Source organism: Lynx canadensis, chromosome D1, assembly GCF_007474595.2.
Source record: "Lynx canadensis isolate LIC74 chromosome D1, mLynCan4.pri.v2, whole genome shotgun sequence".
In the NCBI taxonomy this organism is placed as follows: domain Eukaryota; kingdom Metazoa; phylum Chordata; class Mammalia; order Carnivora; family Felidae; genus Lynx; species Lynx canadensis.
In genome coordinates, this window is record NC_044312.2 from 22,319,172 (window position 1) to 22,338,737 (window position 19,566).

Here is a 19,566-nt window from a genome sequence, read left to right on the forward strand (position 1 = left end):
ACAGGCTTTATGTTGTCTTCAAACTTGATGCATAATTCGATTGAGCTCAGAATCCCCTATCAAAACCTTCTTCTCTTAGGTCTTGAAGACATTGTTCTACCATCTTCCTATCTCCATCTTGCAATGAGAACTTATGGAAACATTCAATTTTCTCTTCTTTTGCAAGTTCGAGAATGTCACCACTGTGTGTTTGATTTTGTTTGCCTTTCTTTTTTTCATTACCCCTACTCAGGCCTTGGGACCACTTTCAACCTGAAATAGTCACCTGTCTTGCTTCAGCTCAGGGATATGTTCATTTCATTATTCCTTTGTTTGTCCTGCTCACTTGTCTGTTTCCTCCTGGAACTTCCACTGCCCAGCACAGAGCCTGGTGCATAGTAGGCGCTCAGTAAATGGTTATCGAATTTGTTCCTTGGGACCTGGGTTCTAGTTAGGTCCCTATATTCAACTCACTGCATGGACTTGGACAAGTTTTCTCATTTGAGCAGAGAAGTCGGACCTCATGACTGGTCAAGATGCTTCCACTCTGCCAGTCCTCTGACAGTCCGCCCTGGAGCCCGGAGTCCCTGCTGCTCCTGGGATTGGGGAAAAAACTGAGGAGTGAGAAGGGACGGGAAGGCAGAGGTTGGGCAGGAGGGCAGCCACAGCGGCCAGCCTCCCACTACCGACATTTCCCCGAGCCTTTCATCTGCTCAGCATCCCCTGCCTGTCCCCCTTGGGGACCTCTCTCCTTGACTTTCCTGATCATTCTCAAATGGGCCTCTTTTCCTCTTCATCTCCCTGCTCCCTACACCTTCTCAGCTCCCCTCCACACACAGGTCCCATTAGCGAAATAATCTCTGACCATGGCAAGTGTCTCATTAAGTGAGATCTTTTTTTTTTTTTCACTTTTATGAATTCCCGCACAAAGAGACTTCCCTCCGCAATGCTGCACAGCAGATGCTTTGACCTGAGACAGCCAGGCCCTAAAAAGAGAAGAAAGATTAGAGCGGCCTGCCGATAGCTCAGATATGCCCCAGACTTAGGCTACCTTGTACCCTGGGGGAGGCATCTTGGGTGAGAATTCTCACTTGCCCCTCTTCCCCACCCCAGATACTGCTCTGGGAGCAGACACGTCACACGCAGCTCCCCTGACTGCCTAGACCGACCTGCTCTGGACAGAACCTCTAGATCTAACCTCTAGATCTGGGAGCCAAGATGCTTTGCTCCTTTTTCCTGAGGGGGCCAGAAAATGGAAGATCCAGATTAACAAGAGCTCAGATCCCAGAAGATCATCCTCTGTTCTAAGTCAGAGAATCCTAATTGGTCCCCAAGGGCCAGAGTCTACTGGGCAAAATTGTCTTCTCTTCTTCCATCCCCTGGTCCTTGCCCTGCTATGACAAGTGGGGTCCCCTCTTACTGGAGAGAGAAGAGGGGGAAAGTAGAGGCACGAATTTGAACTTCGAGTCCACAAAGATTCTGTACTGAAGTCAGGACTCTTTCTTTCCACTGGGGGACCACCATGATAGAATGTGAGTTGGCATTGCAAAAGGCAGAATTAAGGTTGGAGGTGAATTATACTTTTCAGACAAGTTAATATGAAACACTTCTTGGTGCCTGAGTGCAGTGGAAAGGGCCAGCATATGAGTAAAGGTTTCCCTATTAGAAGCCAGAGAACTACAGACCCCTTTCCAAGGCTGGAGTTTAAAGGGAATGGGGCTCGGCAGGGGACAGGCAGGAGCCAGTGGAAGTGGAACACAGCTCTGGTCCTCTGCACTTCTGTTTAGCTGCTGCCTGCTTGGGAGGCTATAGGGAATAACCCCGCTGCTGGCCTGCAAAGATGTCCTCATTGGCCACCCATTTAAATGGCTGCCCGGAGTCCCTCTGGGCTGAGAGAGGAGGGTGCGCAGGAAGGAGCTTCTGCAGGGTGATAAAGCTAGAACTTGGGGAGACAGGACAAGAGATGGGATGCCCCCTAAGGATGAGCTGCCCCAACTTGCAAAAACCAATACTGCTCCACTGGGCAGGCTTTCCAAAGATACAGCCAGGTGCCTCTTCACCTGTGAGTCATGGGTACACGTCCCCCCCCCCGCCCCGGCCCAGAGCAGGGGCTTCTTTGCAGCTGTGGGTGGTCCCTGGAAAACCATGGGTGGGGTGGGGAAAGAACTCCAAGGGGAGACATGGAGAGCAGGTGGACAGTCACTGGCGCGCTCCCTTCCAGCCCACCCGGCCCCACCTGGGCTGCCCCACCTGGGCCGAGCAGAGCCCAAGAGTCCAGCTGACAGGAAAGAGACGCTGACGGAATCACAGTCAATGTGAGTCAGAGCCCCGGCCCTGGTGCCACAGAGTGTGGGGTCAGCCTACAGGCAGGCCCTGCTTTCGCTCTGCACGAGTCCGGAGAGCCGTGCCCCCAGACAGCTAAAGCACATGACCCAGTTGCCACTTACGCATCACCTTTTAGATGCAGTCTCCAACCTTGTACTTCTGTCGTTTCCTATTCATTCTTTAATTTTGTTCTTTCCCTTCACAATTGAACCCACAGTCCAGTGAGTCTACGACGGAGACTCAAGACTCGCCTCTTTCAGCACGCTTAATGTTCTCCATGTTTGTCTCAGTGGTATTATGTTTACGAGACCCCTACTTCTTATAGCTGGTATCAGCACTTCCAGTTTTCCACCTTCCACTCGTTTTTATGAAATAATGAGAGCAAAATGCAATAAAATATTTAAATAGATGTGCGCACACGCTGCCGTCCAAAGACGACAGGGCTGGCAGAAGCGAACTGCTGTCTAAGTGGAAGCACCTTCCAAAGGCGTGAAGTGCGTGTGCATTAATGGAGGCACAGATGCCCAGATCTGGCATTCGGAGGACGTTTAGGGGGACTGCTAGAATATACTTCGTGGAAATGCAGGGCATGTGAAGGTGAAGGGGCAGCCTGTAGTGGATGGCCCAACTCAAAGTCAGTAGCTTGTTTCCACACTCATCATTGCGTTTTCTGTACTTCCCCAATTCCCTGGGGGCCTCTCTCCTCCTCTGGGTTTCCCGCCTCCACCCTGGGACTTCTAGGTTAAATGTTCAGAATCTGAAAGCAGACCGGGTGTCACATTGGGAAACTTCCTCAGCCGCACTAAGCTTCAGTTTCCACGTTCCATGAATGAGGACAGCCATCATGCCTATGCCATAAGGTGGCTGGGAAAAAATAAACAAGGTTATGTGCATCAGAAGCTTAGCATAATGCCTGGGGCGTGGGGAAAGCTCAATGCACAGCAGCTGTTATTAATTGCATTTACCATCTCACCCCTATCAAAATTTGCTCCAGGGAAACACACTCATTCTCACTGAGGTGTAAGTGACTGCTGGAACTTGAAGAGCTATCTTTTCCAGATTTGTTTTACATTTTAACAGGAAGCCAAAGAAATTAAATTGTAACTGTGTATATATTCAAGCTCCATGAAGAGATAGAGCTTGTGAAATCTCTATCTCATAAGATTTATCCCCCCTAGAGAGGAAAGGCAAGGAAGAGCCATGATCTGGTCCACCAGGGAGCACAGGGTTCAATGGGCAAGATAGGCCATGTGGATGGGAAGCAGATTTTCCATAACATAGAAACACACGTAGTGATCATCCATGCTCTACTTCTCCTTCATGGAAGAGTAGAGTTTTGAGCAAAATTTTGATGAAGGAAAGGACATGAGAGTGTGATACAGAGACCTTGATGGCAGCTGAGAAGCACAGCAAAAAGCATGGAGGAAAACTCTCATTAGTGATAGAGAGCATGTCTGTTCGCTGGGGCTTGAGTCCGGTTGGCAAAGCCCAGGAATGCACTCTCTGCCCAGCATCACTTTTTTGCACATGGCAGCCACTATCCTCCCTTCCCTGGGGCTCCCTTTCCTGACAGATGAGGAACACAGAGCCAGTGGACCTGTCCTTGTTGCCAACAGCAGTGACGCCAAGTTGAGGGAGGCCCCTGGGCATCCTTTCCCCCTTCCCTGAGTGGACCTCGTTGCTCTGGACTCTACCTGGTCTCCCTCCCTTCCATGAGCTGGGGAAGGAAGTATCAGGGATGAGTGGCTTTTCTATGATAAGCTGAGCCAGAGAGCCACTTGCTCCAACAACCCTGACTCTTGACCATTTCTTTCTGGAGGCCACTAAAAAAAAAAAAAAATGGAACCAGGTATCATCCAGCCAGAGGACATGGTATGGTTCTGAGGACCAAAAGGAGCCTGGCTGACCCCCTTAGGATCCTTTGGTTCCAGGAGAATCCGAGAGCATCACAAGGGACAGATGGGATGGGAGTCAGGGTCCCTTATCTCTATGGATGCCACCCTCCTCACAGTCCTGTTGCCCCACCCCCCTCCCAGCCCATTCTTGCTTTCCTTCCTCTTTCCAGCTCCCCAGGAGTGCTATCCTCCCTGTGTGCCTGCCTCAGAGAAGAGAAAGATTTATGAGAGGGAGGTAACTGCCTCGCTCCTCCAAGAATCAGAAGCTCTCCTCCCATCTGGGATCCCCAGCATCTGAGCTGCTCCTCTGTCTCTGTTGAGTTGTGAGCCTCAGGGGCCCAGCCTGTGTTGTTTTCTCAGCTCTGTTCCCGAGCAGCGGCTGCCGTCAGCTCTTGACAAATAATAATAAACCTGGGGATCAGGTTTGTCGAGGGGGATTTCGGTCCCTGGGTTCATTTTTAGATTTGTGTGTGTGTGTGTGTGTGTGCAGACAAGAGAGCATGTGATGGTGTCTTGGGGGAGCAGCCCAGGGCTCCCAGGTGCCCTGGCAATCCACCTTCACTATACCTGTGGAAGAGCTGGAGGGCTCTCCTCTGCCCCTGACCATCAGGGCTGCCTGCCTGTGTAAAAGAAAAGAGAAATAATTGAATGAAAGGCCTGTGACTCTCTCCTTTCCCTGTCCCTCCCCACCTCACCCACTCAGGCTATTTGGATGGAGTGGCTGGAAATGTAAAACAGAGGGCAGAATCCCAGCTCTAGGTTTGAGAGTTGCCTGAGTGATGGGTGGGAACTTGGCCACAGGCCCAGGGAGAGAGGCTCATTGACAGAACCTTCACATGGACTCTACCCCATGTGGCAACAGCATGACCCACCTCCCCCCCCCTCCATTCTTGAGGTGTAGCACCAAGGGAGATGTTTCCTGGAAGGGGAAAAACGTTCCAAGTCAGGCATCGCTGCTGGCAAAAGCTGGCCCCAGCCATGGGTGAGTGTGAAATTTAGGACCCCAACATGGTGCCCCTGTGGGGTAGAACAGCACCCACTTTCAGCAGTTTGGAGGTGGCCTTTGGAGGTCATTGCTGCCATCCCTGCCTCCAGGCAGGCGAAGGCACAAACCACTTACCTGTGAGGCACATGCAAGGGCAGTGCTTACCCTTATAACCAGCATGCTTCTCCCCCCCCCTTCTGTTTTTTTGTTTTATTTTGTTTAAAGGAACCAAAGGGGGAAAAATTGCCAAGTTGTGAAGTGCTTTAAGAGGAGATGAGAATCTTCATCAAAATGCTAAAAGCTGGAGGGGGAGAGTAATGTGAAAACTCTTGCCTGCTATTTATGGGATTGATTCTCAGATCAAGAAGAAGCAAGCAGTCGGATGAAAGGAATTATTGTTAAAGCTCCTCGGTAGGAAGATCTAATGGACAATTGCTGCTATCAGGGGGAATTAAATTGCTGTTTCAGTTTGTAAAATATATCAGCAGCTTTTTGAAGCCGGGAAAGGTGTGACAGCCCAGGCAGGGAGGAGAGGGGGTTCTGTCACTTTCTGGCCCTGGCGTGGGGAAGCAGGAGGCAGGCAGGAAAGAGGGCTGGAGCAGAGCATGAGCATGAGCTGCTATCCTAACTCTGACCCTGGTCCATGTGTTTGAAGACAAATTGAAAAACAGCTAAACTGGGGGAGTCGAGGGACAAAGCAGCAGCCCTGATGTGCCCAGAGTCTGGGCCCTGATGTGCTCAGAACCTCATGTGTCAGAGAGGCATGGCAGGAAGCAATAGGTCAAGATGGGGGCTCGTGTCTGGGAAAGCTGGTCAGGGGGTGATGTGGGTCTTTGATTGCCAGCAGCCCCACTCACACCCAGGGCGGAGTCGAATCCTCTGCCTTCCATGACCACTGAGCGTCCCATCACTAAACTGAGTGCACAGAGGGATCCAGTGTGGATTAAAACAAAAACAAAAACAGAAACAAAACAAAACCTCTCCTCCTAGAATGGGGTCTCTAGGCTTGGGTCAGTGAGTGCACAAATGACCTGCTGACCCAGCCACACACACGGAAGACATACTGCTATTCAGGATAAAGACCAAACCACAAAATGGCTTCAGGAGCGGGGAGTGGAGAGGAGTGGAGGCCCTTGGAAGGAGGACCACAGCCGTCTGGAAGAGACTATACTCCTGGTATAGGGGAGCAGAAGGGTCCCTGCCTTCTCTGATTTCACAGAAGGCTCTTACCCCTTCCAAAGACCATTTGCCCCATGTGGCAGTTAAGGGCTGAAGGAGGAGAGAAAAGTGGGGAGAGAGAGACATTTTCACATCTCCCAGGGAGTCAGAAGCCAGCAGTACTAGTTAAAGCTCACTCTGGCTTCTGCTCTGTCTCCACTCTGTTCCCTGGAGACCAGCATCATAATAATAGGGCATGACCTGGTACCACCACCCAAGTGGGCTTCCCAGAAAGGTAGCAAATGATAATTAGTTCAAAGAGCTCTGGTGGCTGAGGGGTCTGAGTTGCCTGCTGTCTTGCTGAAGTCACTAGAGAATTCTTTCCTATCGAGGGTCCCAGGAACCAAGCAGGAAGCAGAGGGGCACCAGGGAAGTGGCCTTGCTGGCTAGGGCATTCTGCAATGACTTGGGCTCCATGCCAGGTGCAGTATCCCTGGGGACCTGGGTCATGGTGGAGCGGTGGCTCATTCTGGAGCTTCAGTCAGCCATCCTTCAGGACAGTAGTGAGCAGGGGTCTGATCCCGAGTGCAAAGCCTGCTTGATTCCCCTCCTGCCTGTCTGGCCTTCAGTAACAGAGACACAACTACTTTCCAGTATCCCACACCCCACTCTGGACCTGCTCTGCTCTTAGCACACTGGAGGACTTCCATTTGCCCCCAGCACCCACGGTCAGAAAGACGGGGGCAAAACAACGTCCACCAGGCACGGCATTCCTGTCGCCTGAATCCTCCGGCCCCTGTGCTACCTACCACCCAGTTCCTACAGCACCTGGTCCAGCATTTGGTGGGCTCCTGGGGGGCTGGCCCCTTCCCCTTCATTCCTCAAAGGCCCTTCACTTCTCCCTCGCTTGCAAACAGTGACCTTCTCAACCAGACCTTCTCAGATTTTACAGCTTCACAGCCCACAGGTACATCCTCCCTCCCACCTCTGTCTTCTCCACCATTCCTGCACTGGTCCTGCCCTGTCACTGCCCACCGCTGACTCCATAAACCGGGCACAGTGACCATCGTGCTTCAGATTTCTAGCCCTTCCAGGGTTTTGCAAAGAAATCTGGGGTGTGTGTGTGTGTGTCTGTGTGTGTGCGCGCGCCCCTGCATTTCTTTAGATAAATCCACAGAGTCACATGAAATCAGTGACAGGTTGACACCGTTATTTCAAGATTCATCGCTCTGAGTTGCCAGCACAGGAGACCTAGCCAACTCCTTCCCACCAACAACACTTTTTTTCCAAGCATAATTTATAGCAGTGGGGTGAATTTGTTTCCAAAAGATGAATATCACACTATCAGCAACAGCTGCCTCTCATTTTTATTTGTTTTTAAATTTGACTCAAAGTCCAATTCTCTATACACATCCGAAGCTGTAAATCCTAAGGCGACTGATTACATGATTTAGTAAACAGGTTATATTATATAATGCAATTAAAGTGGGGCTCCGAGGTGCCACCTACAGGCAGCTCCTGGGAAGGGAGCTGGGCCAGAGACTATCATTTTGGAGGCGGCTCTAGGCTGAAGGAAAATAAACGGGATTGCGCCAGGGTTGAGGCGGCTGCTCCTGAGGGAGAAGTTGCAGCCAGCCAGGTTACTAATGCAGCCTTTTGGTCCCTCCTGCTGAGTTCACTCTGTTATTTCAGCCTCCTGCAAATCTGTCTAGACGTCAGAACCCAGGCCTAGGCAGCCGCTCAGAGGGGCCGGCTTGGGGTGGCGGAGGAGAAGGGGGGGATTGGGAACCACCTGGGGGCTTCTGGGCAGGGGGTGCTGAGGAGAGCTCCTGGCTCTCTGGCCTCAGGGTTCTCCTCCCTCCCTCTCAAATGGGAAGTGAGGTAGAGAAGGCTCCAGCTTGGCTAGCCTTTGGAATGAAACTACAACCCAACTATTTCCATCCCCTCAACAAAGCTTGTGTTGAGGGCTAATGATGGGCAAAGATTTTCAGACTATTCTGGTGAAACCCCCCAGTTTGCAGTCCGAGAGGGGAAAGAGGCTTGTACTAGCCACAGATAAGTGGCAGAGCTAGATAAGGAATCCAGACCTGTTGACCCTAAGCACAGGCAGGGTCATGGGCAAATTCATGGGAATTTGCAAAAGAAGAAATTGAGGCCCAGGCAGGGGGCAGGACTTCCACAGCCTCTTCGTGTAAGGCAAGGAAAATAATGAAAATACTGCTGGTGTGTGTCAGAGGACAGAGGAGAAGAGCTTCCAGGAGCCCCTCAGCAGTGTGTCTTAGGAAGGAAGGGAGGGAAGAAGGGAAGGAAGGGAGGGAGGGAGGGGGAGAGAGGGAGGGAAAACCCAGGGTCCATGCTCCCTCCCATCACCCCTCTGCCCTAAACTACAACACTCTTCAGATGAATCAGATTCTGGGGCCTCAAGGATTCTAGCTTCTCCAAAGAACTTTTGTAAGACTGGGCCGCGAATAACTGGGGAGAGGAGCGGGGACTTTCTTCCCTGGACACTAAGAGAGAAACTGGACCAGACGGGGGTGGGGGCAGAGATGGATGAAATAAACAGGACTATCAGAGTCCAGAGGGTAGAAATACATCCACACCATGTCCTGTGCCAAGCATCCACCCAGTCTGCCGTCTGGGGCAATGAGGTGCGACAGTGAGGAGCCGGAGGGAAGCTGGTCCTGTCCCCCCTCCTACCGGATACACTGTAGTCTCAGCTAGGGTCAGAGGGCAAGCACAAATGCTGTTGGGCCAGCTGGCCAGAGAGTTCCCAATTAGACTTTGTTTCTCATCCTTAAGGCCCTGAGCCCCCAACCCCGGCACCCTAGCCCAATTACTGCCGGGCAGCATTAACCCCTTGGTGCCCCAGGCCGTTAATGGAATGTTAATTGGTCTAATGGGTTTCATGTCAACAAGTCCTAATGAGCTCCTTCCTAACGAGCTTGCTATTTTTTTTCTAAGCCTGTTTGTCAACACACTGGAGTTTGGGCTACAGACCCAGGGCCTCACCTTGCAGGGCAGGGGGGAAGCAAGAGTTGAGGAGACAGAGGGAGTGGATGCTCTAGGGCTGCCCATTCCTACTTCCTAAAGGGGTATCTTTGTGTGCCCCCTCAGCCACCCACAACCCATGCAACATGGCCTTCCTCAGCTCCTGAGCTCTGTAAAATGGCAGTGTTAGCTCCTTTTGATAATATCAGTGACACAAATTATTTCTTCTTGGATATCATTGTGGGGTTGAATGTTGCATCAGGGTTCTCCCCCCCCCCCCCCCGCCATTGGCTGTCATATAATAAAGGTTTTCAGCACTAAGAACAATCTTTTGACATGAGCCTCTCTTCGATGGCATATTTCTCTGTGGTAAATCAGTGCTCGGTGTCCTCCATTTTGCAATCTTGGCTGTGCTCCCTCGAGTGCCCTGGTGTCTGGTAACAGAGTGCTGAGGCCTCTGGACAGGGCGGAGCAGCCTCTCCGGCCCACTGACAAATGCTAGAACCCTTTCCAAATCCCCAAAGAAAGTTCAAAAAGGGCCGGGCACCCGGCTATTGCTTAATGAGCAGCCCGCACCCAGCTGTGGAGTCTCACTGGGTCCAGTTTCAGAACAAGAGAAGTCGGATTCCCATGTTCCTTTCCAGGGTGGTTCCAAATGGCCCCTCAGCCCCCCAAACCAGCGGGGTTTCCCAAGGACCAATGCGGGGAGGGGGGGAGTGCATATGCATGTGGAGTGGTGTGAAGAAAAGAGCAAGCTTCCCGAGATGGGCGTGGGGTCTCCCCCAGTGTCTTGTTACCAGAGGCTTCTGTGCCTGAGTGAGCACAGAACCAACGAAACTTAAGCCCCTGATGAAAAGGCCTCCTGTTCTCTGGCAGGAGAAGCCCCCAGAGGGCAATGGGTTAGTGGCCTAGTGGCCTGTGGTGACCCCAGAGAGGGGGAGAGGAGGGGCAAAGGCCATCTGGGGCCTCAGAAAATTGTTCTTGTGTCCTCTGGTGAGGCAGGTCTGGCCCCTGCTCACAGCCTGACAGACTCCAGACTGAAAAATCTCCCCTCAGCCTTGGCAGCCGTGGTTGTTTCTGGGTGCAGACCGCTTTTCACCATCTCTCCTTGCAAATATTTCTAGGGACAGCAACTCTAAAGTGCCCCCACCTCCCATTCATTGGACAGTGAACAAAAGAATGCAGATTAAAGACTCTATTTAGCCCCAATCCTCCTCATTGAGCGTCCTCTGCTTTGCCTTTAACTCACTTTCTCATCCGTGGAATTAGGTTACCCCAAGACCCAAACCTGAGGTTAAAGGGAACTAGTTGCCCCTAAGAGGGGAGAAAACCGCCTAGAGGGAGCTCCCACCCCAGACTCTGCCCCCAGGCTCCCTCTTCTGGGGGCTGCTGGCACTACAGCCCCACAGTGGTTTGCTTTTCCGGGGGCCAAGGATTGGCACTCTTTGGAAGAGGTCCTCAAGGCAGGTCCTGAGGCCCCAACCAAAGTTTCCTCATCTTCCAGAGTTCCAGGAAAGGCTGAGCCTAACACACCCCTGAAATATCCCTATTTCCTTTTGTCCCTCTAGGTCCAAAAGAGAGATTCCACACCCATTTCAATATCTCAAAAGTCTTAATTCTGGACGTTTCTTCTGACATCACAAGGAGTCTCTATCCTCTTTTTTCCTCGGGAACCCTTTTCACTCTGCTCTTGCCTTCCTTGGATGTTTATTGCCACCCAAAGACCCAGCCATGAAAACAGGCATCGGTTCTCCCAGTCCTGAAGTGATGGGCTCCTGAGGGCTCATTTCTGAGATTCTGTGAAAATAAAGAATGATCTGGGTGCCGTGTGTGTGTGTGTGTGTGTGTGTGTGTGTGTGTGAGAGAGAGAGAGAGAGAGAGAGAGAGAGAGAGAGAGAGAGAGAGAGAGATGGGGAGACCCTGAGTGTTTTTATTGCACAGATATCCCAGTGGCCCATCATCTGAAGTAAGGCCAGGGTAGGTGAGGTGTGGGTAGCAGTGAGGCCACGTGGAATCCCCTGCAGTCACAGAAAAAGTCCTCTCTTCCTACACTGTCTCCTCTGGAACCTCCATTTCATTTTCCTCTTGCCCGCTGGACCATCACCTCCCCGACTGATAACACTCCTCGGAGAGATCTTGCCTCCTGTCATTTATTCAACCACACCTCCTGGCTCAGTCCTTTGCATGTAGTTGACACTTGATAAATAGTCCTTGAATGAGCACCTAAATTTCCAGTGCATTGCGCACTTAAGGTCAAAGCATGCCTGGTGCTTCAGAGACTCAGTTCAGGCCGGGCTTTCTATTTTCTCCTCTTCCTGAAAAATAACCAAAACAACACCCACACATTTTCTCTCTCTCTCTCTCTCTCTCTCTCTCTCTCTCTCTCTCTCTCACACACACACACACACACACACACACACACACACCCCACAGGGTCCTGGAGACCAGCCCCCTTCCCTTAGGCAACTCCAAAACACCCTCAAGTTCCCACAGAATTCAGGTATGTGAAGATTTCAGAAGACCTCTAAGACAGGTGTGGGAGGGCATCCGTGGGAAGAGGGTGGGGCCCCTGAGGGCCCTCAAGGAGAGGGGAGGAAGGGTCTGAGTCTGTGTCACAAATGTTTCTAGCTCATTAGCACCCTCCAGCCCGGGAGAAGGACAGGTCCCTTGCCCCACAGAGGTTCTTAGGAGTTTCCAGGCCCCACGGTGGACAGGCCTGCATCAGGCAAGTAGCCGCTGCTTTCCAGCGCTAAATATTTCAGGGCATCTACTGTAGCTAAACAGCTTTCCGGGCATTCTGTTTCCTTGGGTGGTATTTCCAGGCTGTCTCCACTTACAGCACTACATTCTAGTTCAAGAAGTAACCTTGAGGTCCAGCAGGGGCAGCTCACTTACTGGTGATGGGAAGGGGGTAGTACAGTGGAGGACACAGGGAACAGGAAACCTGGAGATTTTGGTCCAATCCCTGCTTCACTGCACACACACACACACACACACACACACACACACCATTATTCCTCTTGGCCTCTGTCTCCTCCTCTATAAGGAGGGCATGGACTTGGCTCTGACTGCTCTTCTGGCCCCCGATGCCTGTGACGCTATACTGAACCAAGGCTACTTGGTCTTACTTAATAGAATGTTGCAGAGACATCCATATGTCCATAGTCACAAGCACACACCTAGAAAATTTCGGCAAGTGACGGGGCGCTCACCCGGGATCTCAGATGTTCCCCTGCCTCTTTCCCTTCCCTGCAGAGCTCCAACGGGTCACCCCCTGCTGCTGGCTCCACCCTCCAGTCAGAGGAGCCGACCTGCGCCCCACCTCTCTCTTCGGCCGCTAGGGGGCGTGGCGAGCACACCTGGGAGGGGTTAGTCCGTGCTCGCAGACCCTGGGGCGGGGAGGTGGGGTGGAAGTGGAAGGGCGTGAGGCCTCCTGCCCCTGGGAGCGCAGGTGGCTGCTCCAGAAGCCTGGGGAAGGGACAGCGCCCGTGCCCTGTGGGATACCCGAATGGCCGCCAGTGCCCTGTGCTGCCACCGGCCAAGCCCAACCCCTTCCCCCACCTCCGCCAGGACCCAGCTGATGCTGAACAAAGCATGGTTGCGGTTGCACAGGTTGTTTCACGTGCGATTTGAATATCGTTTCTTTCAAGTCAAAATAGCACAGCAAGCCCCTCCCCACCCAGGCCTCTCCCCCTAGTTCTCATTTGTTCCCCTAAAGGGCCTCCAGCCTTTGCTGTATATCCCGTCAGTCCAGGTGGCCCAGCCTGAGGAAATGTCGAGCCGGCCGGTCCCCAGGGCTCCCTGCGCTCAGCGTATTAACGGTGCGGCCCCCTTTCTCCTGCCACAGATCCTCGATGTGAATCAATCCCATGATGCAACATGCCTCCCCAGCCCCCGCTCTGACGATGATGGCCACGCAGAATGTCCCTCCCCCACCCTACCAGGACAGCCCGCAGGTGAGTGTCGACTGACCAGATGACGGGGAAGGGGGTGCGGTGGCCTTCCCCCGGGCGGGAAAGAGCTGGGCCTCCCTCAGCTGTATCCTGGCCACTCTGGGTTCTTTCCCCCGCCCCACTCTGGAGAGCCGGCAAACACACACCCCTGGAGGTCACGTCATTGCATCTGACAAAACCAGGTTCAGATCCGACTTGAGTAGCTCTGTCACCAGCATCTGGGACCCTTGTCTGGGGCACCCAGTCATGGTCTTGCCCCCACCGCCCACCCTGCTCCCCACTCAGAGCAGATATCAGACAAATGCACGGAACCCCTCCCTCAGATCCAGATGCCGGTGAATCGCTTCTGCGTTTGAGTATCTGGGGAAACTTCTTAGAGGTTCCTTTGCACCAGATCCCCCCTTAACTGGTCACTGGAGCCCTTATCACTGGAGCCCTTCTCTGCCTGCCCATTCCAGGAATCGCCCTTCTGTTCAAGATTCTGTCTGCTTCTTTCTAGAAAAAGGCCAGGACTGTATCTCTACACTCTCCAGCCATTTCCTCCTGGTTCCCAGTTTCCACCCCCCAGCTCAGACACAGCAGCCCCCAAGTTCTTCTGAGACTCCATCCTGGTTGCATCTCTTGAGAAGGCGGCATCTTTGTGCTGTCTTCCTGTTGTCTCCTCTCCTCCTTCTAGAGGACTGGCCCAGCTTTTGTGAGTTGGGCTCCCCCAGTCCTTTAGACTGACACTTCAGATCCGTGCTTCCCCTGTGCGCACCTTTCTCCACACATGGTTTTCTGGAGACTCTGAGTTAGTTACGTGCTGGGCTGTCACAGACGCCTCCATTCTCTGACCCTTACCTTCACTTTCTCCTATTTTCTCTACCTTGGTCCCTCAAGTCAGTATTAGTTCATTTGGTGTTTATTGAATATCTGTAATATGAAATGTGGCCAGCTAGAACATTCATTCATCATTCAACAAACAGGCAGTGAGAGCCTACTGTGTGCCAGGCAGTCCTTCTCATGCTTGACCCAGCAGCTGGTCTTTGCTCTGTCTGATGTCCCTTGCTCCTTAGCATTTCACACACGGCCGTTTTGAGGGCCCACGTGGAAGATCTGTGCAGTGTGAAAAGGATATTAAGGGGCAGATGCAGGGGGGCAGGCCTTTGCTCACATTAGGTCCTATGACCCTGACACCCCCAGCCTAGTGTGAGCATATAATGGCTGCTCAGTCCATCCCTGTCACCCCCTCTTGCCCCAGGAAATCACCACATTACAGAATATCCAGCGTGTGGACCGCCACTGACTCCTCTCCGCCTTGAAAATCCAAAAGCACTCGTCGTTCCCAGACCTTTGAGCACACGTCCTTTTGTCCCCATCCCTGTTCTAACATGTCAACGCCGTGCTCCTTCCTGGGCTCTCCCCAGCCTAGCCTCATATGCAGCAAACCCTCTGCCCATGTCATTAGCTTTCCACGAATGACCGTAGGCTCGGACTTGGCATTTACATGGTCCTCTATTTGAAAACTTCCAGGTGTGTGACACTATGTCCAGCCTTCCCCTCCATAGTCAGAATGAAGTACAGGAGGCCTGGGCTGTAGGGACCCAGCACCTAGGGGTCATAATGGGGGACGAGCCTCATTCTCCCTCAGTGGACACAGACCGCATCCTCTCGTCTGCTCAGGCAGTGTTGGGGATCCCTGGGGCACTGATGAAGGGGCAGGAACTTTGGCTCTGTTTCTTTTGTCGTTGGATACTGCTCTCCTAGCTCCACAGTAGAAACGGGGAGCGGACACGGGCCACTTCCTGTATTTAGCCAGTGGTGGGTGCAGAGGACTGCGTACACAAGGCTCAGGGACAGACGACGCAGGGCCAAGAGCTCAGAGAGCACTGAACTGGCATAGCTTGTGGCTGCTGCCTCCCTCCCGCCCACCCCACGCCTGCAGGGGCAGCTGGGAGAAGTTTGGGTTTGGTGCGGATTAGCCAGAGAGCAGCAGCAGGACCCATGTTGTCTAAGCATGCTGATCCAGGTGTAGTTAAGAACAGGAGCCTGGGGGCGCCTGGGTGGCGCAGTCGGTTAAGCGTCCGACTTCCGCCAGGTCACGACCTCGCGGTCCGCGAGTTCGAGCCCCGCGTCGGGCTCTGGGCTGATGGCTCGGAGCCTGGAGCCTGTTTCCGGTTCTGTGTCTCCCTCTCTCTCTGCCCCTCGCCCGTTCATGCTCTGTCTCTCTCTGTCCCAAAAATAAATAAACGTTGAAAAAAAAAAAAAAATTTAAAAAAAAAAAAAAAAAAGAACAGGAGCCTGATTTAACTCTCAGCACACAGTCGAGAACTAATACATCCCAGCTGCTGGGGGAGGTGATCGATGTGGGGCTGCAGCTCCTAGGCACTCGGCCCCCCGGAAGCCACCATTGAGCAGCCTTTTGAGGGAGGAACAGAGGCTTCAGCTCCCCGTCTAGAGCCTCAGAGTAGAAGCCCTGTGTGCGGACTGTCCCAAGGCTCTCCTCTCTGAGGAGCCACCAGAACTTCGCCATTGAATATATAGTTACAGCAAAGGAATACGTTGCTCTGAGGAAGCCACACATCTATTTGTAATCCCAAGCAAGGTCCAGGAAAGAAGTGTCTGACCGGAAGTGTCAGTGTCCATGGTAAAGTGACCAAGCCGAAGTCTGGGGTCCTTATGGCCTTAGCTAGTCCACTGGGGAGTGGGAGTAGTCAGGGCAGAGATGGAATGGATGGGATGGAGGAGGTGAATGAGACCCCCGGGACAAAGACCTCTGACTCACAGGGAAAGGCACTTCTCTCCAGAGAGAGCTAGACTTTCATGTCAGTTGGCTTTGGGAGGTGGGGCGGGGGGGGGGTCCCTTCTCCACACTCTCTGGGGGCTTCTGGAAGTGACTCCCACATAGGAATGTCTTCAGTGTGAGTCTTCTGCTGGGGAACTTGCTCTGATCCTCCTACTGTCTTCCCTTTGTGCTGTCAAGAGGCTGAGCCCAGCTCCTCAGGGGACGCCCCGCTCCACTGCCCTCCTAAAGCTCATTATCCTAGAGAACCAACTGTTCTTTGACACTCAATGTCCTCAGGAAAGACAGGCCTAATAGGAACATGGGTCAGGCACACAGGGGAGTCACTTCCAAAATTGGGCTCTCTGGAAAGGGACTCTCCACTTCCTCCTATTCCTTTAGGTCTCATCCCATTACTTCTGGACCTGGTATGACTTGTTTCCTCAAGGCCTGGACAGATGAGCACATCTCTCTATCACCTCCTTGGAAACCCAGTTTCTTCTACAGGCAAAAATGGACAGTCTCTGATACGAAGTCCCCAAAATGAAAAAGGAAGCGAGAAGCAGAGCCCTTCCTCTGAGACCCACGCAATCGTTTTAATAATGTTCCCGTTGTGCTAAGGGCTAGCAATACTGAGCATAATCTATTCAAATGCACAGGAGAATCTCACTTTGGAAAATTAGGAATCTGCATTAAAAAATTCCCAAGCCCCGGACCTTCTTTATAATAAATTAGAATTTTTTTTTCAAGGCAAGTTCTTAACTTGGCAATTTCATTTTTGAAGTTTGGGGAATAAAGTTATTAAAAATGAGGGAGGTTTTTTTTTTTCTTCCCATTTCAGGAGAGAACCATTAATGGTTATGGCCCCATGCTATCTGGGCACAAGCCAAGTGGTATGATGGCCAAGCAGCTTCTGGCCCCGTAGTTCCGTCTCAGTCCATCCTGGGGAAACTGTGCTTACTTGTAAGGATGTCACTCTGTGTTTATTGTGCACTAAATGCAGACCATAAGTTTGAAAGATGCAAAACCAACAACCCACTGAAACCCTTCCTGTGGCCTGCTTCCTCCTTCTGGTGGCTTCTGCTTAACTTCTGTTAGAGCCGCAGCGCCCTCTATTGTCTAGCTACAGTACTTCGATTCCAGCATCATGTCCCTGAGTCCTTGATCCTCACTTTATGCCCTGAGAGGTAGGGGCAAGTCACTGGGGACTGTGGATTTCTACAATGATTGTTTAATGAAAACATTGTCTCCAGGGAGACGTGGCTATGAGCTAGGTGTGTGGTCCCCCTGTTCGGTACATGCTGTTAATTCCTACATCACTCTTTTTCCCTCTTCTGCATCTCTGCAACAGCCAGCCTGGCCATCTGTCACCTGGACTTTCCCAACCCCCTCCTCCCGCTGCCCCAACCCACTGCCACCCCACACCCCAATCTGAATGGAACTCTAAAAGTTGTGTTCTCTACTCTTCTCCCCTCCCAGCAAGTCTCCCCCACCCCCTCCCAACCCCCGAATCTTCAAGGTAACACAATCACCTTCTCATTCCTTCTGGGCATATACCCTTCATTCACGTATTCTGTCTTCACCTCTGAACATCATTCAAGTTCTTCTACTTCCTGTAACACTCCACACACAATGTCCACACCAAGCAAAATTCTCCCTTCTGCAGTTCCATCGGCAAATTCAGGAAACCATTTGGATTTAACCGTGAAAGGAGTAGATTCCCCTCCCTCACCTTACCCACACACACCAACCCCTGCTATCAGCAACCTCCCCCTACTCTTCCTCAAACACAGACACATACCTACCGTTCCACAAATATCTTTGCCCTTGGCTTATAGGCAAGACAAATATTTTATCTGGTCTATTTGTGTATGTATTCAATGTTCAGTATTCCTCTGTCTGCATGTCCCCGGCGTGTCGGGCTACATGAGCATTTGACCAGAAAGCAGACATCCTGGCAGGTCCCAGTCTGTCCCACTAGGCACAGCCCCCTGTGGATGTGGGCACTCAGTTAGCACTTTAGGAACAAACTGGTACGTAGGTAGCATGACTTGATGATGGGTGATATTAAAAATGTTTTGGCCATTCACCCGGGATTAGTGACCAGAGGGAGGCAAGGCAGGCCAAGTCAGAACTCTTCGATCAGGACCAGTATGGGAAGCTCATTTCAGTAGGAAGTCAAGCATGTGCTTGGGACCCTTTGGCATAAGCTGCGTTCCTCCATCCCCTTCCATCCTCCTGCCGTCCCCGGAGTGAGGAGACTGGTGCTCAGGCCCCAGAAGACTGTGCGTGGAGATCTGGGGTCAGAAAGATGCTGTCTCACCTTTCCTTCAAGAGGAAGGCTAAGGCCAGGCCAGGCAAGACCCGCCTCTCTTGCCCCCCCCCCCACCCCCCCAGGTACCTTCTTTCCCTCCCTCTCAGAGCACCGTTCCTACTGTTCCTACTCCGGGCAGAGCTAGGGGAGCTGACATCCTGGGGAAGCTGGATGGGCTTTGATCAGTCATTAGGATCCCCATGCTGGTTTCATTAGCTGGAGGCAGAGGGGGTGGCTGGGGCCCCTGGCTGTGAATGGCCCCCATCCAGGCCATGCAGCTGTGACGGGCAGCACAAGTTCAGATGTTTTCACACTTTCCATTCCTCTCATCTCTTTAAGGGCTGGAGCCCCCTGCCTTGCAGGGCCCTCTGCTCAGCTGCCTGTGAAACACATTCACTTTGCAGCAATAGAGTTAATTCAGCAGCTTTGAAAGTCCCCCTAAGCCTTTTCTGTGGTTGTGATTGACGGCTCCCTCTGCCCCTGGGGGCAACACCCCAGGGACCATATGGGTGACCTGCCTTCCCTTGCTTTGACTCATCAAAATGGACTCTTCTCTTTCTTTTTTATTTTTTACTGGGTCTTTCTTCTCTTTGTGCACAGTGACCTCTCTCCCTGGCCTGCTTGGGCCACCCATGTTTTTAAACCGGACATGTCCCCAAACTCCAACTCACTCAAGACCTTCATTCCTCATTGTGGAAAAGGCAAAGCAGCCTACAGGTCTGACCAGGCGGGCCTTTGTGTCCCCGACTTAGGAGATGGTAAGCATGCAATAGGACTTCTAAGCTTGTGAAGAAATGCTCCACTGGTCTTGTGTAGGTTTTTTATTTGATGAACTTATACCTCAATTCTGACATTTACCAAAAGCACAGAGATTTGATTGTCTATCCTCTCACCTCCAAGCAGGAGATGAGTGCCCCAGACAGCTACAAAAATAGTTAATGGCCCAAGTACACAAAGCTTAAAATAAATCAGGGAACAGGTGATCAAAGTCCGCAGCGGACCTGAGGAGCACTTGAACTTACTTTGCCTCCCTTTCCTGTGTGATTTTCTAGGAGCTGGGGTGTCTACATTGCCTAGAGAGAGGGGGATGGGTGAGCAAGGCCCCAGGGGTGCTTACTGTCCCTGGAGTTTGTGGTCTGGAGAAGTGGGATGACTCCACGTGGCAGAAATTCAGGAATCCTAGGCCTTGGCCCAGCTGCACTGCTGGT

At 52.1% G+C, this 19,566-nt stretch overlaps 1 protein-coding gene across 5 annotated transcripts in view; it reads left to right on the top strand.

The window, feature by feature from the left end:
- The window catches only part of PKNOX2 (PBX/knotted 1 homeobox 2), a 284,066-nt gene that overhangs the window by 190,863 nt on the left and 73,637 nt on the right, over positions 1-19,566 (top strand). For all 5 annotated transcript variants that reach the window (XM_030333207.1, XM_030333206.1, XM_030333201.1 and 2 more), the window contains one exon: positions 13,178-13,286. In XM_030333207.1, the coding sequence (XP_030189067.1) occupies positions 13,200-13,286 (87 nt within the window). In that variant the 5' untranslated portion in view covers positions 13,178-13,199. The remainder of the gene's footprint in view (positions 1-13,177; positions 13,287-19,566) is intronic.